Source organism: Phyllosticta capitalensis (assembly GCF_038381095.1).
Source record: "Phyllosticta capitalensis strain CBS 128856 chromosome Unknown BKA78scaffold_4, whole genome shotgun sequence".
In the NCBI taxonomy this organism is placed as follows: Eukaryota; Fungi; Ascomycota; class Dothideomycetes; order Botryosphaeriales; family Phyllostictaceae; genus Phyllosticta; species Phyllosticta capitalensis.
The window spans coordinates 428,290-450,518 of NW_027117442.1; the positions used below are offsets into that span (position 1 = coordinate 428,290).

A 22,229-nucleotide genomic window follows, 5' to 3' on the forward strand; every position below is an offset into this window, starting at 1 on the left:
CGGCCCGTCGATCTGCCGGCTCTTGGCAACAATTTTCTGTTGCGGTACGCGACTCTCCGCGTCGGGTTCAAGTCCATCACCGCACATTATCGCCATGGGGAAAAAGAGGACGGCATCCGAGTCGCGTCACGGCTCCGACAAGCCCTGGAAAAATGAAAAGGCTGGTCATGGTCACAAGGGCCAGCACTTTGGCAAACCAGGACGAAACGAGCACCATGGCAAATCCGGTCGAGACGAGAAAAAGGCGACTCTGGTACTTTTCCCGCTCTCCGACCTCTCTACTTCGCTGACGTCTGTAGATTTTCAAACCAAGACCAGACTGGCACGCTGCTGAACTCCCCGAGATTCCGATTCCCGACCAAGTCGTTCCGCCGCCTCGCCATGTTCTCGAAGAGCTCCAGCAGTATGCCGACTCTCTTTTGGAGCAAGACAACAAGACATACGCCACCAGCAACATGTCGGCCGACTCGTCGCACAAGTTCTTGTCCACCATCACGGCCTCCGGTACGCTGGAAGACAAGGTGTCCGCCCTGACCTTGGTCATCCAAGAGTCACCGGTGCACGCTACCAAGGCGTTTGAGAATTTGCTTGGACTGGCAAAGAAAAAGAGCAGACACCAGGCGCTCATGGCTCTTGGTGCACTCAAAGACTTGCTTGGTTCGGGTGTCGTCTTGCCGCCCGAGCGCAAGCTGCGCTCTTTCACCAAGCAGCCTGCTCTGCTCGCCGCATTTTCTGGGGCAAACTCGAATTGGAGACAGGGCCAAAGACTGCCGCCAGGCGTCGAAGAAGTACACTTCGTTTTTTGGGCTTACGAAGATTGGCTGAAAAAGCAGTACTTCGAGCTGCTCAAGGTGTTGGAGAGCTGGTGTAACGACGAAATCGAGTATTCGCGGAGCCGGTCCATTACATACGTCTACGAGCTGCTCAAGGAAAAGCCCGAGCAAGAAGAGAACTTGCTTAGGCTGCTTGTCAACAAGCTCGGTGACAAGGAAAAGAAGATTGCATCGCGAGCGTCGCATTTGCTCCTCCAGCTCCAAATCTCTCATCCCGTCATGAAGAGCGTCGTCATTGGGTCCATTGAATCCGAGCTTTTATTCCGACCACACCAAAGCCAACATGCCAAATACTACGCCATCATCACACTCAACCAAACCATTCTGAGCACAAAGGAACAGGAAGTTGCGAACAAACTGATGGAGATTTACTTCAGCCTGTTTCTGAGCCTTTTGAAGCAGAGCCCCAAGCCAGGTTCCGAGGGTCAAAAGCCATATCAGAACCCAAACCAGGGAGGCGGTGGCAAGCCGGGAAAGAAGGCGGCGCAAAAAGCACAAAAGCAGCAAAAGGCGCAAGAGTTGGCTGGCAAACAGGAGACTGAATTGGCAGACAAGCTTATTGCTGCGATTCTGACGGGTGTCAACCGCGCGTTCCCATACGCCAAAACCGACGACGAGGTCTTTGAAAAGCAACTCGACACCATCTTCCGCATCACCCACTCTTCCAACTTCAACACTGCCATGCAAGCCTTGGTCTTGATTCAGCAAATCTCGGCGGCCAAGCACTTTACCACCGACAGGTTCTACCGAACCCTTTACGAATCTCTCCTCGACCCCCGCCTCCTCACTTCCTCCAAACAAATCATGTACCTCAATTTGCTGTATAAATCGCTCAAGGCCGACGTCAGCATCAAGCGTGTCAAGGCCTTTGTAAAGCGTCTTTTGCAAATCATCACCCTTCACGAGCCGCCGTTTGTCACGAGCGTCCTTTACCTAATCTACGAACTCACCAAAGTCTTTCCCAGCATCAAGACGATGCTTTCGACGCCGGAGATGAATGACGACGACGAGGACGAGCACTTTGTCGATGCACCTTCAGAACCAGAAGACGCCGGCGCAAGCGACGCCCCGAAACCTTCCAAGACACCGCAAAACAGTCTACACTATGATGGCCGCAAGCGCGACCCAGACCATGCCCACGCAGACCTCGCCTGTCTCTGGGAAATTCTTCCCTTTGCCACACACTTCCACCCTTCCGTCACACTCTTCGCCACGCGCTTCCTCCACGACCAAGAAATGCCGCCCAAACCCGACCCTAGCTCGCACACGCTCATGCACTTCCTCGATCGCTTTGCGTACCGCAACGCCAAGTCCAAGCCGACGACTGGCAAGGGCACGAGTATCATGCAGCCCATGGCCGGTGCCACTGGTGCTGACCTACTAATCCGCACCAGAGATGGAGCGCGCGCAGAAGCACCAGTCAACAGCGAAGCATTCTGGCGCAAAAAGGTCGAAGAGGTCCCTGCCGACGAGGTCTTCTTTCACAAGTACTTCGAGACGAGCGGAAAGAAGGCGGCAGCAGACAAGAAGAAGAAGGGCAAGGACAAGGGCGAGGATGCTGAGGGCAGCGATGCCGAAGAGGATGAGATTTGGAAGGCCCTTGTGGGTAGCAGGCCCGAGGTTGAAGGTCCTGGAGACGATGAGAGCGACGACGACCTGGAGGCATTGGAGGATGCTATGGGCGAGGAAGACGACGACGAAGATGACGAAGACGGTGGTGTTGTCATTGCCGACGCACCGGATGACGATGAAGAGATGGAAGACACTGAGGAAGGGGCAGAGGAGGGCGATGACTTGGAGCTGGACAGCGCCGACGAGGGTGCATTTTTGGGCTCCGACGAAGAGCTACCAAGCGACTTTGAAGGAATTCCAGATGACGAAGCAGACTGGGAAGACGAGGAGGAGTCTGCGCCCAAGAAGAAGGGCAAGACTGAAGACGAAGGCGACAAGAGAGGCAAGAAGAAGAGAAAACTCAAGCACCTCCCGACGTTTGCTTCCGCGGAGGATTACGCCAAGCTGCTGGAGGACGAGGACGATTATTAGAGAAGGGTTCAAAATGTCGACATGGAGTAGTGTTTTGCTTGCTAGATACCAAAGTGTAGAAACTTGTCATGGAGTTGTACATTTTACTCTCAGTGTATCCACTGGCTTGGCTGTCAGCGCGGGGCGCTAGTGGTGGAACCCAAAACGACGACATTTTCCGTCTGTAGGTCCAGGATTCGTATGCCAAAAGCGGACAAATAACCAACGGCTGCTCGCTGCAAAGACCGATAGGCTCGAGGCCGTTTGTTATTGGTAAAGATAGCGCAACGGGGACTAGATGCCGACACCCTGGATGACCACCAAGACCCTGGACTACTCGCAAAGCTTGTTCAGACCGCCATCTTTTTAAAACCATCTCTGCGACCACCATATCTCAACCTCGTTGCATCGTCATCTTCACCACGTCTTCGCTCCCACCTGTTCCTCTCGTCGGCTTACTCGGCCCAGGCTCCGATCGCGCGCGGGGCAACATCCGAGTCTCTACTCAACTGTCCACATCATTCAATGAACGTCGTCTCCATTCAACCACTCATCACGCCTTTTACCTCGCGTCTTATTCGTCGAATCTCATCATCCTCGCTGCCGGCTTCCTCTTGCATCCAAATCTCAGCCCGCCTCAACCAACGCGCAGCTGCTCGCCCGCGTTATAATCGCGTCTTGCGAAACTCCCAACCCACCAACATCACCAGAACTTTTTCCTCATCCGCAAAAATGGGATCCGTTGGCAAGCCGAAAGCCCTTTTGCTGGGAGAGATTGACCAGTAAGTGAAGACCAATGTGCGACTTCTTTAGACGCTTGCAGCTGCTGCTGCTCGCGCGCCTGTAACGCCGATACCGGCGTTGTTTGACGCCGCCAACCACCTTGTCAACCCCTCTGACTTACCGCTGCAATGTAGCCAGAAGAAGACATGGGAGGCTCTCTCGTCCATCGCCGAGCTCGTCGCTCCCAAGGCGACAAACCGCGCCGAGTTCATCGCGGAATGCAAGAGCGGCGCCTTTGACGGCACCGTTGCTGCGTACCGTACCTTTAACAGCGTCGCTGTGACTGGCATGGTTGACGAGGAGCTGGTCTCTGTATTGCCTGCAAGCCTCAAATTCATTGCTCACAACGGTAAGTTTTGTCTCATTGTTCATGCAAGATTTTTACAGCTTGAAATCTGGAGTGTGGCGCCTCCGTCTACCATCTTATACGCCTCCGCGACTCCCAATCTTTCTATTTTCATCGCAGTCTTGTTCTATTTGTTGCACCAACTTCAGAAATGGAGGATGCGTTCACGTTGTCATTTGACTTTATATGGATATTCTCCGGAGATACCCCAGTCCAAAAACAGCACATCATTTCCGATCTCTATTCACGGTGTTTTGGCCTGCCTATTCCCTTATCATTACCTCAAACGACGTCATTTCCGCTGGAATAAGGTTTCTATCGTCCCCCACTGCTGCGCCTCGCCGAGAATTCGTGTTTGGAGGCCGCAAAGGCAGTCGAACAAGACCGACGCACAATGCCCTCTGGCCCTCCAATCTCCCGACTTGCCTTTTGCCAAGCTTGAGATTCTACGCTGAGATGACTGGGCGTAGAAAATATCGCTGACTTTGTTGCCCGCAGGAGCCGGCTACGACCAGGTCGACGTCGCGGCCTGCACGGCGCGCGGCATCCGCGTGGCCAACGTGCCCGCGCTCGTCGACGATGCCACGGCCGACGCCAACATGTTCCTGATTCTCGGCGCGCTACGCGGCTTCAACGTCTCCATGCAAGCCCTGCGCGCCGGCCAGTGGCGTGGCTCCCCTGTGCCGCCGCTAGGCCACGACCCTGAGGGCAAGGTGCTCGGCATCCTCGGCATGGGTGGCATTGGACGTAACTTGAAGAAGAAGGCCGATGCTTTTGGCATGAAGGTCATTTACCACAACAGGAGAAAGTTGAGCGAGGAGCTGGCAGGCGGTGCCGAGTACGTCTCGTTCGACGAGCTGTTGAGCGCGAGTGATGTTGTCAGCTTGAACCTGCCTTTGAACGTAAGTGGAGTCTTTCTTTGTGTTTTCCATCTTTCGAGTCGAGAGTACGTGGTCGAGTCTCGAATCATTGTTGTCTGGGAGTCGATCATTCGCGCGCCCAAACGACCTCTTTGCCAGGAGACGAGGAAGCCGAATACCCAAGGACTGCGCGATCAACAATGTCAAGCCGAGGCCAGAGATAATCAACACGCCTGCTCCCGATACCTGCACGGTCTTCGAACGGGGCTGTCCCAATCCGATTGGAAAAGATGCCGCCTGAGCCACAGATCAATTTCACAGCCACGGCGCAGAAATGAGGCTTTTCCAGAAGACGATTTCCGTGGGAAGGAGGGCATTCTAGAAGCTGGCCCAAACTCGCGAGTGAGCCATCGATATTGATGAGGCGAGGACGACGACGCGGAACATTCTATTCTTCGCGCTCGCACTCGCTCGCCTCGCGCAAACGACAACACGCGAGATGAGCACCTACAAACCACGCGCCAGATCTGTTCTTCGCTGCTGCCCATCCGGAGCCGTGGGCGACTCCTGAACTCCAATCGCCACTCCCGCTCCGTCTCCGCAAGGCCATCGAATTTCCAGAAAAAGATGGAATGTTTCCATTCACTACGCGCCACTCTCGACTCCGACTCGCACTTTATCTCAGTCTACAACAGACACCCAGCTAACCCCTGCTCTCCAGAAAAACACCCGCCACATCATCAGCGACGCCGAATTCGCGAAGATGAAGAAGGGCGCAGTGCTGGTCAACACAGCGCGCGGCGCCGTTGTCGACGAGGCAGCGCTCGTCCGCGCCCTCGATGAGGGCCGCATCTGGTCCGCCGGCCTGGACGTGTACGAGGAGGAGCCCAAGATTCACCCCGGCCTGGTTGCCAACCCGCACGTCATGCTGCTGCCGCACATGGGCACGTGGACGTTTGAGACGCAATCCGCCATGGAGGAGTGGACGATTGGCAACGTGCGCGCGGCGATTGAGAGCGGCAAGATGAACTGCATCGTACCTGAGCAGGAGGGCGTGGAGTTTTGATCTTTTTGCTCGTTGTCTCCCTTGGTTTTCGGCTTGAGCGAGAGCCGGCGGTTTGATTGATGCTGTAGATTTCTCAGACAAGATCCAGGGGCCAGATGTCGTAGATCGAGGACGATGGACTTGAGATGAAGCGGTACCGGAAGAGCGGACTGTATAGATTTCCTTTCTACCCCGGACAGGCGGACGGTCTGGAGGACAGGCGTTTCACGCTGTAGACGGTCGAAGGTTCGAATTGAACTACATGAACAACAATTGCATTGTCCGCGAAAATGCCACGAGCCCGTTTCGACCAATCAGGCGCGTCGGCTACAACTTCAAACGTCTCCGCGGTGTGACTTCTTAACGGACTCCCAGGTAGTATCAGCTCTTCAGCAGCGTTTCCCACTGGTTATTTTACCTGCGTTTGAAGTTGTAGTCCTCGCGCCCTGATTGGCCCAGACTCACGTTGTTGACCCAGGGCGACGACCTCGAGTGCTCTACTTTCTCCCTAGCAGCATCTGGATCCTATCCTCTTCAGCCTCCCTAGTAGAGTCTTTCGAATGAATTCACACCAGACGTTTGAAGTTCCAATCCTCGCGCCCTGATTGGCCTAGATTCACACTGTCCATCCAGTCACACCAACCTCGAATGCTCAACGTGCTCCCTACATAGCAGCGCTTCCAGCTTCTTTCTCCCCTCCCCACTGGAATCTCTTCAACAAATTCACACCCAACATCTAAAGTCGCAATCCGCGCCTCTCATTGGCCCAACAACGTTCACTCAAGCCAATCAGACGCGCATATTGCAACTTCAAACGTCTACGCGGTGTAACTTCTTGACGGACTGCCAAGTAGAGCAGGCCCTCCCTATGTATTGATGAGGTGGATGGGTGGGTGGATGGTTCAGCACTGCCAACTGGGATTCCCCACTATGGTGACCTGTAGACGGTTGAAGTTGCATTCGACTTGCCTGGTTGGAACAGTTTGGTATGGATGGGTGGCGTTTGGTTGTTTCCATTTCACACACGCCTGCCTGCCTGCCTGCCAGTTTGGAGGTGGTGCGGCTGGGTACATATGTAGGGAGTATGTCTTCTGCGCCTCTTGACGATTGGTAGACGTCGTGTGCCACTGTTCTGAACCACGGCCCGTCCTGTCCTGTCCTGTCTAACAAAGAGGGCTCAATCAATCCCATGGCACAGGCCGGCGGTGGATCTTGATCATTTCAAAGTGGCCGCGGGCAGCGTCGATGCTGGCATGGAGTGGTGGCGGGGTCATTTCACACTTGTACGATTCGTTTTGAATTTGTCAGGACTCAGACCTACCTTTTGCTCCTCTACTCGAGTAGGTATAGTAAAGAGCCTGTGACTGCAGCACGGCAAAAGACAGCATGCTACCATTTGGCAACCCCAAGCCCAAGCAAATCAAAGCAGTTCCAACTCTTGTCCCACAACAACAGCTACACGTGCTCAAGCCCCACCACCCATCTGTCTCTCGCACCGCAATCACTGCTTCCCCTCTCAGTCGATTGCTCAGCGTCAGCGTCAGCGTCAGCCCCTCCAAGGCAACTCCACAGACCGTTTGAGTGCGTTGTGACGGCTGGTGCTTGAAGTGGATTGGGTTACGCAAATTGCCTATGTAGGCAGAGAGCCCAACCTTAGCTGCCCGTTCCCAAGACTGGTCCCAGCGACGGGCAGCGAATCTTTCCTGCGCACGAGTATATGGTGACGCGGTCCACTTTGCGGCTTCTAGAAGCACCATACCTGCGGACAGAGGAGGGCGCGCTTAGGCCATATTGGGCGGCAAAGGATGGAAAACGATTCTTAGCAAGGGCTGGAGCTGGCTCGGAGAAGAAGCGGGAGACGTAGTGCCACGTTTGCTGCCTGCCCGCCGCTGGATGCGGTGCGTGGCTCGAGTTGCGTGGTACTGCTCGTTCGATTGCAAGACTGTTTGGTGCCTTTCTGCGCTCTTGCATACGAGGAACGAGCACGGCAAAAGCGAACGGCAGTGATGTGCCATGTCTGTGAACCAGTTGCTACTGACGAAGAGAGCGATTTTCGTCACAACCCGACGGACAAGAATAGAGAAGAGAGATTGGGCAAGATGAGAGAATGAGTGAAATGAGATGACAGAATTAGAACCTCCTACCTCTTCCATACGGCCGCTCCCATTGCAAGCTGACGCAGACGTTTTCCATCTCTTCCCAATCCAGTCGGTTACCGGCTCGGATAGTGACCAACGGGAAGGAGAGGTCGAATTGTCGCACAACGGATGCAGTCGTCCCGGTCCCGCAGGTACCGCACCCTCGTGCGTATGACGCGCATGCCCGAGCAGACACATGACTGATGAGCCTCGTCGGTGCGGTGTATTGGTGCAAAGACCACAGAAAGATCGCCGTTCGGTCCATGGAATGGAAGGATCACGCGTACGACCGAAGCAGCCGATTCGCGTGAAAGGAAGGGTGAGGAGGAAGAGGGACATCTGCAGGTGCCTGCTTGTCCAAGTCATCCATCATTGTATTCGTTCGGTGGCAACTTTGGGTCAGTGTCGATGGTCAAGTTGCAAGATGCGGGAATTCGACTTCCAAGCGACGTCTGGATGGGATTTCTGGAGCAATTCAATCCTGTAATGAGTAAGTAGAGCTTCTAGAGCAGAGAAGGGGGTCAATGGCATGGCGTCACCGACCTCCAAAGACCACCAGACAGCCGCCGTTCTTACGTGCTTAGCCGCTCATGTACTGTTTCGGCAATGGTGGGACTGCCGGTACTGAGAGGTTGTGGAGGCTTCCTTCCAGATGGTGGGGCATGGGATGGTCTGTAGGGCTATAGTAGAGTGTTGCTATAGCTGGACGGAATGATCGGTTTGCGGTCAGATTGGCTTCTTCTTGCTCGCTTGCAGCCTTGGGAAGATCGCATTCGGGCGCTCCGTGGGAGCTGCTGAATGGTCATCAGTCGTGAGCCTTCCAACTACGCTTCTCCATGTGTCGAGTCGTGGCAACACCAACACCAGTGGGATTGGTAACTCTGCTCATTTCAAGACTCTTCAATACGCAGTTTGAAATCGAGGTGTGCTCATGGCAAAGGGTGTAGTCTTCGGGGGCGACGTCTGCTTTGCATGGACACTTGTGCGGGCCGCCCGGCTCTCAAGCTTGATGATCTGCACACGTTTCATTGGTTGCGCTTTTACCCCGTTTACCCCTTCCCCCGTGGCCTGGCGTGGCATATGCATGTGATTGCCGTTTGGTCGACTCGTACATTGGCATTCCCTGCTCTCATGCAGCCCACTCGTGCCGGCGCGCGTATCGTAACGTCAAGCTCGAAAGAGGTGACCTGTAGAAAATCATCGAGATGGACCACGTCAATCGACTGCGACGCGCTCTTGTCGAGCAGGCGCCGCTGTTCCTCGTTGGCGGACGCGCAGAGGTCCGTGGAAACGTTTGACTGAACATCAAATCCCGCACCTCACGCGGACCGTAGCCCGGAGCCATCATGCCAGCTGAGGGCGTAGCCAATAGCGCTCCAGGGTCTCGTCAATCATGTCTTCAAACTTGGCAGGGTTGCTGGTAAATCTTCACCGGGCTCCGTGGATCCCCGCTGGGAACGACAGGCCACAGTCCACACCAACTCAAGGGGCTGGGTGGACAGGTCACATTCTGGTCTCGCCGCCTCCCCCACGAACGGCATTGACGGGCGGTGATACTTCATCTTGTCCGAGGAGCAAGAGCTTGGCAGCAGCATCAACGACGTGCTATTTGCGGCGTCGAATTTCTCTTGTTGCATGCAATTTGCTGATGTAAAACAATTTGAGGGTTTCCATTTCAAGTACGGGCGTAGCTGGTGACGAAATGATCGTCGGTCCTGCTGGCGGGGCTGGGAACAGGCGCTGCGTTGAAACCTCGCGTCCACGTCCAATGGACTCTTGGACATCCGCAAAAGGCCCGTTTGCTGGATACAGGTCGAATGTGGTACTAGCCTCCTATACAATTGACCCCGCACGGGTGATGGACGCGTGGGCAATGGCGGGATCCAGCGGCACCAGGCCAGATGATGACAGGTAACGGTTTGATGATGCTGGCATCTGTTTGGTTTGGCACCGCCACCGCTCAGCGACACGCCAGATGTTCCAAATTTGGCAAAGCATGGGCCGGAGAGTACCATAGCATCTGGGGGCTGGAAGCGAGCGGTACCAGAGACAAGATCTTCAAACTGGTCACTGCTGGTCCCTTTACTTGGAGACTCGAGGGCATCTGGACCCCCTGGAGACTGATGAGACAGTGGTGAGATGACTGGTGAATGTCGGAGTGCCCGAATACAAGTCATTGACCTGTAGCAAAACATGTGGTCTGATTCTGGCAGCATTGAATTAACCAAGGTCGATTCTTGGGGCCAAGTCAGCTGCATATTGACGAGTGCCGTAGAGCTGGAGCACCCGCAGTGACTGGATGGGACTTTGCCGCAACGGGTAAAGCGCTACTCTACTGCGCCGCTTGGTCGGCCCATGGTCGATTATGCTTGGAGATGTCAGCGCCTAGCTTCCGTACGGGATGGACAGTACCAGGGAGCAGAAGACAGAGGAACATGTGGTCCCTGCGGATTGCCCTGACGAATGCAGTCAAGGAGGGGTGCGGGCAACGGGTTACTGTACACCGTAGCTGGAGAGGCGCTAACGGGCGTAAAGGTGGCGCCTGGCCAAATGGGGTAGTGGGCACTCCAAGGTGCTGCAGCGGCATAAGGAGCGCAGCGCATGAGGTGGCAGCCCAGGTTTCTGAGGGCGCAGGGTGATCGCCAGGGTGTTCTGGAAGGGGCATCGGTGGTACAAGAGAGGGAAGAGAGATGGACGTGTGCGAGTGCAGGTGGTGACGGGAGTGGGAGAGAGGACGTTGGAGGCGTAGCGCAGACCTTCCCCAAAGGGGCTAGCGCGACGTGTGGTGATCGGGCGACTTTGTCCTTTTCCCGCGTCCCCCATTCAATTTTTTTCTCTGTGCGTGATTCGAGCAAAAGACGCCGCTGAAAGCCGCCGTTTTTTGCATCATCGTTCTACAACCCTTTTTTCTCATTCCTTGGTGTTCTTGCTGCCCTTCGCTTAAGCTGCTCCATATCGTCCGCATTTCGGTAAGAGGCTCGCAAGCGAAGCGCTTCGACCGCTCAGGTAAGTCGACGCCGTTTCCGCTGCCGCCCTCCAACAAACAGCCTTTTATCATCCCTTCATTTTCCCTGCCCGAGTCTAGTGCCCGCGATGCGCGTTAAGCTTGGCCGTTGGTGTTGAGGTTGTGGACTTCCTCTCACCCTCCGGCCTCTGCTCCGACGTCTCGCCCATCACATCACCCTCATCATGCCGTCGCTGACCCACCAGCTGTCTGCAGCACTCCCGTCTGCAGTCCACGCCCAGAGTTCCCCACAGACACCCCTTGAGGCGGGCACATTGCGCCCCCCCGTCGCTGCGCTGCTGTCGGCCTCTCATCAACTCAGCTCCCTCCCTCCCTGCCAGGTGGAGGCCCGGGATCTCCTCAGTCGTGCTGCACGCGCTCTCGCCTCGTTCCGCCGCAGCCCCAGCATCCACCTACCCACTCAACGCCCTGCCAGGCCCCGTCTCGCAGTGCCGGCTGCAAGCGAACCTGCGCATCTATCCTTGCTGGCCTCTCGCTGCCCTGTTCCTTGGGGAAGTGAGTCCGTGAAGGAGCAGACGCTAATCTCGAATCTTGCGACCTTGCGCCATCGACGTGTTCAGCGCCCGTAATCAAATATGGCCGACCAGTCGAATAATTCGCACCCACCGACGCCTGTGGATAGCCAACACCACTCGCCGCACCCCCAACAGCAACCCTCGCACCAGTCAAGCCAGCCGCCGCCGCAGGCGCAACCCTCGACTGATCAATCTCCTCCTCAGCAGCCTTCGTCTTCTCACCAGCAGCAACCTGCGCCGCAGCAGCAGCAACAGCAGTCCACAACTCCCCCGACCCAGCAAAACCTCCAGGACAAGCCAAACCAGCCGGCAACCACGCAGAATCAGCAGGTCCCGGCTTCTCACACCTCGCCGCACTCTTACCCCTCGCCCTCGATGCAGCCCACCTACGCATACCCACACCCGGCGGGGGCCCAAGGCGGCGTTGAGCCGTATCGCGCATCGCCAACGGTTACGAGCATGTCGTTGCCATCGCTCAACCTGCCTCCCATCCGGGCCATTGACGGTCAGGTACAGCAGCAGCACCCACAACATGGTCAACAGTCTGCTGGATCGCCGCCGCTCCCTCCGCCCGTCGCACCCATGAACACGTACTACGCGCCGCAAGCTCCCCCGCCGCAACAGCATCATATGGGAATGACTTCAGGCCCAATGGGTATGCCAGGCAACATGCCGCCGCATGTCCGGTACCAGATTCCTGCACAGGGCCCGGATAACAGAATCATGTCGGGTGGAAGGCACAAGAAGGAGATTAAGCGCCGCACCAAGACAGGTTGCTTGACCTGTCGGAAGCGCAGGATCAAGGTAAGAATTTATTGTGGTTTGCGCCGAGGCGTGGTGAGCGGAGCTGAGGTTGAAAGCGCGTTGCGGTCGCGTGGTCGTCGCGTGGCTCGCTTCCAAGCACATGGAAAATCGAGAACTTCGCATCGGCTCGTTCGACCTCACCTACACTCATCATCCTCGCAACTCCACCATTGGCCACCAATACTTACTCGTGATCTAGTGCGACGAAGCACACCCTACGTGCCGCAACTGCCAAAAGAGCAAGCGCGAGTGTCTCGGCTACGACCCCATCTTCAAGCAGCAGCCCGGCCCCGCGCAAATCCAGCCCGCGCCCAGCGCCGCGCCCGCCACAACTTCAACTGCCGTCACCGCAGCTCCACCACCAGCTCCCGTCAACTATCCTCCACACGTCCCACAAGGATACGCTCCAGCAGGTGCAAGCTACGCGCCGCCGCCCGGTCACCAGGCCAGCCCGCCCGCACCAGGTCCAGATCCGTCATACGAGCTCACTTCGGCTATTGATCCTGCTCTCGCAGGCAGCGAAGCACCGCCAATGTCGATTCCACCCGTCGCATACGATCCCTCCACGCGCGTTTACGTCAAGCAGGATGGCAATGCCTCGCCCGAGGGTCAGCCTCTGAAAGGTACTGCAAACGAGACGCCACGTAGACTGCATGCTAACAAGACCAGGCCGGCGCATTCGGATTGAAGAGCTGTTCTGCCTTCAAGGTGTCCCTCCCCATGCCTTGCCTCCCAACCCCGGTCCGATTCCTCCCAGCACAATCGAAGAGATCAAGATTCTCTATGCCAGAGACTACGCGCCCGCCGCCGACCGCTGCGTCGAGTCTACATGGTACTCAACCAAGGGTCTCCACCGTCTTCTGGCCGACCAGTCGGCGATGGAGCTCTTTGCCTTCTTCGTGTCCCAAATTCGCGTGGCTCAGGATTACGACAACCAGAGGAGGACGACCAGTCTCGAGGCACAATTGATCTGGAAGCTGCTCTGCCTGCCTAGGGAAGGTCACTCGATCATGAATGGTACCAACGGCACGAGTGAGCACCAGATGGATCTTGCGCAAAAGGAGGCAGCCTTGCGCGTAGACGTCCTCGAGGCTTTGCTCACCTACCAAGTCCTGCCGTACAACCCCATTGCGGAGCTCATCTACGACCCACAGGTCCCGCCCGTCAAGTCGTTTGAAATCGACTTTTGGCGCAATCTGGGCACATTCGTCACTTTCCGCGATGATAGCGAAGAGTCTGCTCGCAACATCGAGGCCTGCTTGGGTTCTTGTCGCATCATTCTCGGCATGATTGAGTGCCGTGACGTCATCTACTCAATGATGGTCGCCCGCTACTATGGCAGCCGTTTCCCTGATCTCCCCGACGTAACCTCCCAGGTGTATCCCAACGAGCAAGAGGACGACCGTGCCAAGATGTTGGTCGCCAAGAAGTTCCTCGAGGACGAAAGTAATGGCAAAGGCATGTCCCAGGTCATCTTCCGTCTGTCCGGCATGGCCATCCGCTCGTGGAGTCTTGGTCGGTAGATGAAGCTCGACAACCTCGCAATCATCCTTGCATTTGAGCTCGCCTGCATTGTCCGGATTCAAAAGTCTTTGCGCGCAATCATCGTCATGAGCGTTTAGAAGTTTCCACCATTGAGCAATGCTGCACTACACGGGCCACAGTGTTTGCTCCGGAATTCAACTTGAACCCAAGGAACAGCGTGGTCATTTCCCTCTTGTGCTAGATTCGGGCACATGCCCGGACTTGCATTCATTTCGAAGGAGTTTTACGCAACTGGTGGCTCTAGATCTGCTTTTTCACCTTTTCCTTTTGTTCAGTCTGCGTCTCATCTGGGGCGAACCGGGGCGGTACCATTCCAAACTTTGCGGCACGCAATAAAAGTGGGAGTAGGTGTCCTTTTTCCTTTTCTTGGCTTTTTCCAGACACAAGTTGGTTTTTTTTTTCCCTTTTTCTCTCTTCTCACCTCGGAAGCAGCTCAGCCAGCCCCCGGCCTCATTCCCCCACTTCATTAGCCAGGAGTCGGTCTTTTTTTCATTGCGTTGCTCGCGTACAAAACCCAAAAGTTTTTCCACTAGCCTTTGGTCCATGGGAGACGACCTTGCGGTCTGCTGGTGCGTTGCAGTGAAAGAGACATACGTACACACGTGGTAGATGTACTTGTACCTAAATAGTAGATGAGAATGCCGTTGTCACTCTGTCTTCTGTTCTTTTCTCTGAGTGCCCATTTCTTTGCGGAGAGCTAGTAGGTGAGACGTCCAATCGTCACTTCAAGACACTATCCCGCAGTAGAGCCGTCGCAGCGCTTCCTAAGTTCAATTGGAATATTGCTTCCTGCTGGCCTTTGAAGTTCCAAATCGTTCGTGTCGCCACAGTTGAGACGCATCGCCTATGCGAGGAGGACAGCGCTCTGTAAGTCTTACCTGCTATCCTTGTTTCGTTCTTTCGCAACACACTAGAAGGAGCTCGCACCTCTGACCGACTCGGTAGCGACTTTCAATGTCACATTCTGCCTGTAGGAGGCTAATCAAACCCAGTCAAAATTCGCAGCACCAGCTTGCAAAATCGGTGCCACGTTCGAAATCCAGTGGCCCTCTGTGTTTCTATCGCTCTTGCCCTCCTCTCTTGTTCGCTGCGCCAATTCCGCATTGCTCGCCGCACTCCACAGGTACTCGCTATCCGGCATCGAAAACTGGAGGTCGGCCAACGTCAACAATGGACCATCATCAACACCCTCGTTCCCAGGGCAGCAGAGCCCAGAGACCTTGTACAGCGCAAGGCCGAGGCGCTTCATCTCCTCGGTGAACGTCCACGCATAGATGGCGGAGCCCGTGTCGCTGTAGTGCGCCAGCACCGTCGGGTAGTGGAACATGCGCTGGGCGCGGCAGCTTTGGACGAGGGCTCGCAGCGTCTGGTATTCGATGTCTGGCAGCTGACGCCGCAGGTCGAGCCGGCGGGAGAAACAGTCGTCCTTGAGAAGCGCGAAGATGGTGTTGAGCAGGATGCCTTGGTAGGTGCCAATGGGCCAGTGGCTGCTTGAAGATGGTGCTGTTGCTGTGCTTACTGACAGATCCCACTTGCTCTGCGACGCATCGTCAGCTCAGGGGCGTCGTGTCCACCGCCGCGTCGGCTCCGCCACTTACTCTCTGGTCATGAATGGAGACGCGCAGCCGGTCATGTATCTCACAGGCCAGGCTCCTCGCGCTCTGGCCCCCGCTCGCCCACAAGCCGATCATGAGCACCGATTGCACCAGAAACGGCGGTTCCTGCTTGGGTCGAAACGTCGCCTTGTGCAGAATCGGCCATTTCGGATGGAAGTGAGTGAAGTACGCATCAATCCACACCTGCGTGTCCGACAGATCTGAATCTGAAGCAACGGGTTGCCGTCGCGGAGAAGAATCTGGAGCATTTTGGACGAGCGCCTCTACATCCGTCCTCTCAGCCCGCCGTTGTTGCTCCGCCGGCAGAAACGAACACGCCACCCCGCGTTCTCGACATCCACCACAAGGCGCCTGCCTACTCGCACGGCAGGGCGTCTTGCGCGCGCGACACTGGCTGCAAGCTCTGAGAGCCCTGGCGCGGCCGACGACGTCGCCGCCGTGGTGCGATCTGGCGTGGCGGCGGAGCGTGTCCCTGGAACTCCTCAATTTCCCTTGACCCTTGTGCAAAAGCTGTGACTAGCTGGCGGGCTTACTTTCGCGGATATCTATTGTCGCACAACGGACACGCAAATAGTTGCTTGCTCAGGTGCTGTTTGGCGTGGCGGTTCAGGTGCTCGCGCCGCGCGTAGCTGGCTTTGCAGCTGGGGAACGCGCAGGGAAAACGGCCACCGGCTTGTGTGGTTCTCGGAATAGGTCGAAGGCCAATACTGATGCTCGAATTTGCAAGGCTTTCGGTCATGATGAGGGTTCGAAAAATGGGGGGAGGTTATTCAAGTGCTTTGGGGTGCGTCGACAGAGGTCTTTATGTGGGATGCCGGCGGGATGCCGGGATGCTCTGCTGGGATGCGTGTGGGATGCCGGCGGGATGGTGTGGGAGGCCGGATGAGCCTGGTTTGACTAACAGCAACTCTTGGTCGCGGCCCAATGCGCCGAATGCGTGGCCGAAGTTGCTCGGAATCGCTACGGGTTGTTCTGGTGATGATCTGTTCAAGGTAAACTTGGTGGTGTGTTGTCGCAAAAGATGTCAAACTGATTTCGCAGATGGGATTTTGGATTGTCTAATTCTATGCCTAGGCGCCATGCATGACATGGCAAAAAAAAAAAAAAAAAAAAAAAAAAAAAAAAAACTGGTAGTCCAAGTACTCTATTTGACAAGGCCAGCTTCCTTCTTCTTGTCCAACGCCGCCTCCTTCATGAACGGGCTTCTGTCTCGAATCCGACGGCCGTAGATGACCAAAACGACGGGCGCACACGACAAGACCAGCGCAAAGAAGCCCAGCAGCGAGCTCGCCCAGTGGAACCCCAGATTGGTGTACATGCTCTGCGCCGCCATGGGCAGAAAAGCAGCGAGGACGTTCTCGCCCAACGCGACGGCCGCGATGGCGCTGGCGGCGTACTTTGCATACGCGTCGACGACATAGTCGCAGGCGCCGATGATGACGACGGTGTTGCCGGCGCCGACCATGGCGAGGCCGACGGCGGGCGCAATCCACGGCAACGACGGGTACGACGTCCACGCGTACACAAACATGCCGCCCGTCATGCCAAAGAAGCCCGCAAAGATGCTCATGTACAGGCGCGCCTCTGGAATCGGCATCCCCGGGATCTCCGTGTTGCGCTTCGCCGACGCAAAGTACAGTTTGGCGTTGCCGAGGGCGCCGAGCAGGCCAAACAGCTCGCCAATGACGATGGCGGACTGCAAGAAGCCGGCCTGCACGGGGGACCAGCCGTACAAGCCAGCGAAGACCTGTTCGGTCGATTGCGTGAAGAGGTAGATTGTTCCGATGACCAGGCCGTTGATGACGGTGCAGACGAAGGCGACGGGCTCCGTGACCAGCATGTACAGCGGACGGTTCAAGCTCCTGAGGACAATGTCGAGCAGCGGGGTGTTGTCGAGTTCCTCTTGCGTGTACGCCTCCTTGCCCTGTTTGCGCAGCTTCTTGGCCCGCTCGCGGAGGATGGCGCTGTTCCTCGTCTCCGGCATGAGCATCCAGTAGACCGGGTAGAGTGCGCCGCACCAAATGAGCTGGGCCCATGAAATCCAGCGCCAGGAGAGAAATTTGAACACCGAGGCTCCGACTACGGGGCCCATGCTGCTGCCGGCGAGATAGAGCGCGATCCAGAGGCTCATGGGTACTGTACGGCTTTGCTCGGAGTCCCAAATGTTGCCGATCAGGCTTGATGCGGAGTTTGCAATGATTGCGACGCAGCCGCCGCAGAAGAAGCGGGTGACAATCTTGGAGTTGTTAGATTTGAAAGTTGCGACAAAGTTTCTTCTGACTGGAGAACTAGCAGAGGATTTTCCAATGCGCAGAGTTGAGATCTTAAGAGACTTACCAAGGTTGCAAAATTCTGAGCAACAGCCTGAGGTACAAGAAAACACAAAAAGACACCATAGGTGCCCAGAAACACGCGACGGAAACCAAAATCCTCCATGAGCGGCAGGATGGTGAAGGAGAACAGACCTGCTCCAATGGCCCACGTCGAGACCGGCCAATACGAATGGGGGAAATCGGCCTCGCTGATGTTGAAACGCTCATCGAGCGCTTCATGTGCGACCGTGATTATAGTCCCGTTCAACATGGTCGTAAAAGTCGCGACAATTGAGATGGCGGTGATGAGCCATTTCTTCTTCACAGACCAGTTGTATGGGTTTGCGGGGTCATTTGGTCCCTCCCAGTCTACAATTCTCGAATCCCGATCACGAGGTGGCTCTGTGAAAAATGAGCAGATGCATTCAAAAGAGTTGTGAGTGAGTTACCAGGTGTCTGAGTTTTCGTCGAGGGCAGTTCTGACAACGGAATGGTTTCCGTAATTGACATGGTGGCCATTCCGTCTGATGTGGAAAGAGAGGCTCCGTGGAGAAGCCTGGTACCGGATCGATGAACGCCCAGAAAACGGCGCCAGTTTAAGGTTACTTTAAGCACACGTCAATTGCTTGGTGAATGCCGACAATGGACAAGACTTTTCATGAGTGAGGAGTCAGGGTGCAGGATGCCGAGCCGGCGGGATGTGGGATGCCGATCCGGTCGTGACCGCCTACTTACTTGACCTATGACGTGTTTGTCATCGCTAACGAACACGAGCTCCCATTGGGTGTCTCTTCAAACTTCATCAGCAACATCAAAGCTATTGTAAGCTGCGACAAGAAGTTCTGGCGCAAAATTCGATTGAAAATCAATCTGTAGGAGAAGGGTCCTGTCCAAATGTCTATATATACAGGATGCTGTTCTTTCATGACTTCGACCATCACAAACAAACAACTCTTGTCAAAAGACTCTTTTCAATATTTCCAAAATGTCGATACCCAACACGAGTAGTCTCAGCATCACCCACATCGGGACAGCTACTGCGATATTGGAAATTGACGGCGTCAAATTTATTACCGATCCATTCTTCTCTCCCGCCGGCACTTCATTCGATCTCGGTTTCATTCAACTCAAAGTCGACACTGATCCGGGGCTTGGACTCGACCAATTGCCTCCCATCGACGCGGTGCTTCTCAGTCACGAAGATCATGTCGACAACCTTGACGACCTGGGTCGCCGCCTTCTCGACGGCCGCAAAGTCCTGACCACCATGGATGGCGCGAAAAACCTCGCCCCTCGCCCCGGCGTCCGTGGCATGCGGCCTTGGGAGACCATCACCGAATACGAAATCGCCGGCAAGCGCTTCACCATCACGGCGACGCCCTGCAAACATCTCCCGGGCGGCGAGTCCACTGGCTTTCTCCTACACCACGACTCGTTTGGCGCCACGGACGGTAAGCCCAACGCCATCTGGTTCTCCGGAGACACGGTCTGGATTCCCGAGCTGGCCGAAATGCGGAACAAGTACCACGTCTTGGCCGCTGTGCTGAATCTCGGAGGAGCCATCGTCCCCAACCCTTTTGACCTGGAGGGTCCGCAGATCAACATCACCATGGACGGCAAGCAGGGAGCGCGCGCCGTCCGCGAAATCGGCGCAGATGTCTTGGTTCCCATGCATTTCGCCGAGTGGGAGCATTTCAAGCAGCATGGAAAGGAGTTGAGGGAGGCCTTTGAGGCCGAGGGCATCATGGACAAGGTTTGCTGGCTCACTCCCGGGAAGCCAGTAAAGGTATACTAGAGTGTTCTTGAGAAGGACATTTGGTTCTGTGTAGTCTGACTGGAGGTCCTGATCGTGGATGCTACTGAGAGTTGGACCTCAATGCTACTTTGTCATACATAATGGAATTTCCCAGCCCATCTAAAGCAATTTTCGTTCTGAATTTTCGTTTTTGTTCCTCTTCGTCTTTCCCGAGTGCTGCTCTCTTTTAATCTCTATTGTGGCAAAGTTTGAGATAGTGAAAAAGCAAAAGGGCGCGGTAAAGACATGCTGCAGAGCGCCTTCCAGTCGAAGTGATGCGAGGTGGTCCCCGTCGCAGTTTCCTCCGTTGCGCCGTCGATGAAGCACAGCATCGCTCTTCGTCTCTGTCTGCAGCAACAGCACCATCCCCACAACTCGCCCATCGAAAACAAGACCTCGAGCAAGCTGAAAAAACGCCCTGGCCCCCTGAGCCTATCAGCCACCGAGCCCCGATCCTGCAAGACGAAGAATTGACCAAACACCCATCAACGCAACTACTGCATTCTGTTCGCCGAGAGACTAGACCTGCGTTCTCGAGGAACGTAAGGCAAGAAAATCTTTGAGCAAAGGCTGCCAAACGTGCGACGCCTTGTGCCCTTGAACCCCTAAACCCTGTCACAGTCAACGACCATTGGGGTTGAAGAGCTGTTGATTCCAACGTCGAAGATCACGAGGCAACTCGACCTCTCCTACCTTGTGCAAGGTGTCTACTACCTTATTCATGAACAGAAACGCACACGAATCAATGATTCTTTCCAAACCGTCCGCTTAGCCTTTACCGTCCGTGCCGTGCTCCCACTGCAGGCATTCCCACCTTATTCTCACGCGCATGCGTATACGAACCATTCAAAAGGTCCATACCACTGGCTCCACCCACACCATCCTACTCCTCTCTTAGAGAAGGCTTCCGCATGAAAAACACACCCGAATCGCCCACACGATATACCGCTCTGAAAGGGAGGGAAACGATCCGTCCCAAATCCGTACCGAATTTCCACCCTTTTGAAGGACCTTCCTGTTACCGGCCTGCACGAAGCTGCGTACGAACTTTCCAAATCGCTGGAATCGCAATTTCATCAACACGACCTTTGAACTCTTGCTGGCAAGTCTCATGCTACTCACATTACACACAAATGCAGACAACTCACACCGTTTGCGCTATCCAGATCGCTCCCGTTTCTTTTTATCAGGCCCTATTTAGCCTGCGTTTCGAGACGCACACGAACAGTCCATGTTGTCTTTTGACTTTCCACTCTTCAAAAGAATCTCTCACACCGCTTACGACGTCCGAATCGCCGAACAATCCATACCATCGCCCCATTGTTGCCAGGGCCTATTCTGTTTGCAAATGGACTTCCCGTAATGTCGCCTACCGAAGAAGGACTCTCCCGTTTTCCATTCGAGAGACAAACAAACTGCACATACTATGTTCTTAGGCGAATGTTTCCCTGACAGGGGGTTTTCTAATTCTAACATGGGGTCCTCTAATTCTAACATAGGGTGCCTTAGTAAGCTACCTGCGCGCAGGCCTTCAAGCCGTGAAACAGCTTGCAATGTTTAAAGTTATCAAGCAAATTACCCAATTTAGCTAATTACATTAATTCTTATGGTGTTAAGTCCGCGCAACACCTTGTCACCTCTAAGCACCTTACTCACCTTACTATTATTAGTGCGCCTACTACTTACTTACCTTATTAGCACACCCTACTACTATATTACTTACTTACCTTGCTAACCTTACTATTGTCAGCGCATCTACCTCTCTCCCTCTATAATACCTTACTATTACAACACCTTGCCATCGCAACACCTTGCTACTATATATACTACTTAATATAGAGAAGCTTAAGAAGGTCCTTAATAAGCTTTCTATTATTCTACCTATTAATAAGAATAATTACCACACTAAAGCTCTCCTCTCTAAGCTACTTAGTAAGGCTACTACTAAGAATTAGTTTATACTTATATAAGTAGATAATAATACTAGCCCTACTCTACTTATAATCCTACCTAAGCTTACCTACCTAATATATTAAGCTATAAAAGACGCCCTTATTAAGTGGTTATACTAGTATAGCTATACCTATTAGACCCTTTATACTAACTCCTCCTTCTATAAGAATAATACTAATAAGTATACTACCTACTTTAAGATATACTGCAACCTTAAGTATATCTATAAGTCTAAAGTAACTAAGTATAAGATATCCTTAAAAGGTATAGGCTGCCTATATAAGATCCTAGTTATAAATAAGAAGGGAATAAAGGATAATAATATTAATAGTAAGTAGAAAGTTACTATCAAGGTTAGTAGTTATATCTATACTAAAGAGACTAGATATGCTGCTTCTATAACTATATATAAAATCCTTAGTATATATAAAGGATTCCTTAATATAAGCACCCACCCTATCTACTATAAGCACTTACTTAAAGTAGTAGAAAAGATCTATACCTTAATTAACTAAGGCCTTAACCTAAAGTGAATTTAGCCTGTTATCTATAATAATCCTAAACTTAACTATCCTTATATTACAAGGAGCAATATCTATACTAAGAAGTTCTTCTATAAGAAAGAACTACTATAAGG

At 54.3% G+C, this 22,229-nt stretch overlaps 8 protein-coding genes across 8 annotated transcripts; 4 read left to right on the top strand and 4 right to left on the bottom strand.

Annotated features, from left to right (window-relative positions):
- The first annotated feature begins 63 nt into the window (after positions 1 to 63).
- BKA78DRAFT_265184 (CBF/Mak21 family-domain-containing protein) lies at positions 64 to 3,208 on the top strand. The gene is made up of 2 exons (XM_066885454.1): positions 64 to 253; positions 300 to 3,208. The coding sequence occupies exons 1-2, from the start codon at positions 95 to 97 to the stop codon at positions 2,874 to 2,876; spliced, it is 2,736 nt and encodes a 911-aa protein (XP_066745074.1). The 5' UTR covers positions 64 to 94; the 3' UTR covers positions 2,877 to 3,208.
- A 12-nt stretch (positions 3,209 to 3,220) lies between these two features.
- BKA78DRAFT_310732 (D-isomer specific 2-hydroxyacid dehydrogenase) lies at positions 3,221 to 6,162 on the top strand. The gene is made up of 4 exons (XM_066888152.1): positions 3,221 to 3,637; positions 3,773 to 3,987; positions 4,483 to 4,886; positions 5,566 to 6,162. The coding sequence occupies exons 1-4, from the start codon at positions 3,381 to 3,383 to the stop codon at positions 5,908 to 5,910; spliced, it is 1,221 nt and encodes a 406-aa protein (XP_066745075.1). The 5' UTR covers positions 3,221 to 3,380; the 3' UTR covers positions 5,911 to 6,162.
- A 1,408-nt stretch (positions 6,163 to 7,570) lies between these two features.
- Positions 7,571 to 8,751, bottom strand: BKA78DRAFT_110600 (uncharacterized protein). The gene is made up of 2 exons (XM_066882253.1): positions 8,604 to 8,751; positions 7,571 to 8,492 (listed from the first exon to the last, which is right to left on the bottom strand). The coding sequence occupies exon 2, from the start codon at positions 8,391 to 8,393 to the stop codon at positions 7,671 to 7,673; it is 723 nt and encodes a 240-aa protein (XP_066745076.1). The 5' UTR covers positions 8,394 to 8,492; positions 8,604 to 8,751; the 3' UTR covers positions 7,571 to 7,670.
- Positions 8,752 to 9,299: 548 nt separating this feature from the next.
- BKA78DRAFT_110637 (uncharacterized protein) lies at positions 9,300 to 10,399 on the bottom strand. The gene has a single exon (XM_066882255.1). The coding sequence runs from the start codon at positions 10,283 to 10,285 to the stop codon at positions 9,419 to 9,421; it is 867 nt and encodes a 288-aa protein (XP_066745077.1). The 5' UTR covers positions 10,286 to 10,399; the 3' UTR covers positions 9,300 to 9,418.
- A 1,228-nt stretch (positions 10,400 to 11,627) lies between these two features.
- BKA78DRAFT_294375 (uncharacterized protein) lies at positions 11,628 to 13,894 on the top strand (the record flags this gene model as incomplete). The annotated part of the gene is made up of 3 exons (XM_066886344.1): positions 11,628 to 12,569; positions 12,610 to 12,994; positions 13,041 to 13,894. The coding sequence occupies 3 exons, from the start codon at positions 11,628 to 11,630 to the stop codon at positions 13,892 to 13,894; spliced, it is 2,181 nt and encodes a 726-aa protein (XP_066745078.1).
- Positions 13,895 to 14,679: 785 nt separating this feature from the next.
- Positions 14,680 to 16,577, bottom strand: BKA78DRAFT_110628 (uncharacterized protein). Its single transcript, XM_066882254.1, has 3 exons — positions 16,066 to 16,577; positions 15,515 to 16,004; positions 14,680 to 15,453 (listed from the first exon to the last, which is right to left on the bottom strand). The coding sequence occupies exons 1-3, from the start codon at positions 16,269 to 16,271 to the stop codon at positions 14,899 to 14,901; spliced, it is 1,251 nt and encodes a 416-aa protein (XP_066745079.1). The 5' UTR covers positions 16,272 to 16,577; the 3' UTR covers positions 14,680 to 14,898.
- A 99-nt stretch (positions 16,578 to 16,676) lies between these two features.
- Positions 16,677 to 18,354, bottom strand: BKA78DRAFT_351671 (putative MFS multidrug transporter; the record flags this gene model as incomplete). Its single annotated transcript, XM_066891220.1, has 3 exons — positions 16,677 to 17,768; positions 17,870 to 18,246; positions 18,294 to 18,354. The coding sequence occupies 3 exons, from the start codon at positions 18,352 to 18,354 to the stop codon at positions 16,677 to 16,679; spliced, it is 1,530 nt and encodes a 509-aa protein (XP_066745080.1).
- Positions 18,355 to 18,829: 475 nt separating this feature from the next.
- Positions 18,830 to 19,639, top strand: BKA78DRAFT_294378 (beta-lactamase superfamily domain-containing protein; the record flags this gene model as incomplete). The annotated part of the gene is made up of 1 exon (XM_066886345.1): positions 18,830 to 19,639. The coding sequence occupies one exon, from the start codon at positions 18,830 to 18,832 to the stop codon at positions 19,637 to 19,639; it is 810 nt and encodes a 269-aa protein (XP_066745081.1).
- Between the last annotated feature and the right edge of the window lie 2,590 nt (positions 19,640 to 22,229).

Coding starts and splice junctions, on each gene's coding strand:
- BKA78DRAFT_310732 (XM_066888152.1), top strand. CDS start 3,381: ATGAACGTCGTCTCCATTCAACCACTCATCACGCCTTTTACCTCGCGT. Junction 3,638..3,772: donor TTGCTGGGAGAGATTGACCA/GTAAGTGAAGAC, acceptor GCTGCAATGTAG/CCAGAAGAAGACATGGGAGG. Junction 4,887..5,565: donor GCTTGAACCTGCCTTTGAAC/GTAAGTGGAGTC, acceptor CCTGCTCTCCAG/AAAAACACCCGCCACATCAT.
- BKA78DRAFT_110637 (XM_066882255.1), bottom strand. CDS start 10,285: ATGCAGCTGACTTGGCCCCAAGAATCGACCTTGGTTAATTCAATGCTG.
- BKA78DRAFT_110628 (XM_066882254.1), bottom strand. CDS start 16,271: ATGACCGAAAGCCTTGCAAATTCGAGCATCAGTATTGGCCTTCGACCT. Junction 16,005..16,065: donor GACAATAGATATCCGCGAAA/GTAAGCCCGCCA, acceptor GAGGAGTTCCAG/GGACACGCTCCGCCGCCACG. Junction 15,454..15,514: donor TCTCCATTCATGACCAGAGA/GTAAGTGGCGGA, acceptor GATGCGTCGCAG/AGCAAGTGGGATCTGTCAGT.
- BKA78DRAFT_265184 (XM_066885454.1), top strand. CDS start 95: ATGGGGAAAAAGAGGACGGCATCCGAGTCGCGTCACGGCTCCGACAAG. Junction 254..299: donor ACGAGAAAAAGGCGACTCTG/GTACTTTTCCCG, acceptor TGACGTCTGTAG/ATTTTCAAACCAAGACCAGA.
- BKA78DRAFT_110600 (XM_066882253.1), bottom strand. CDS start 8,393: ATGACTTGGACAAGCAGGCACCTGCAGATGTCCCTCTTCCTCCTCACC.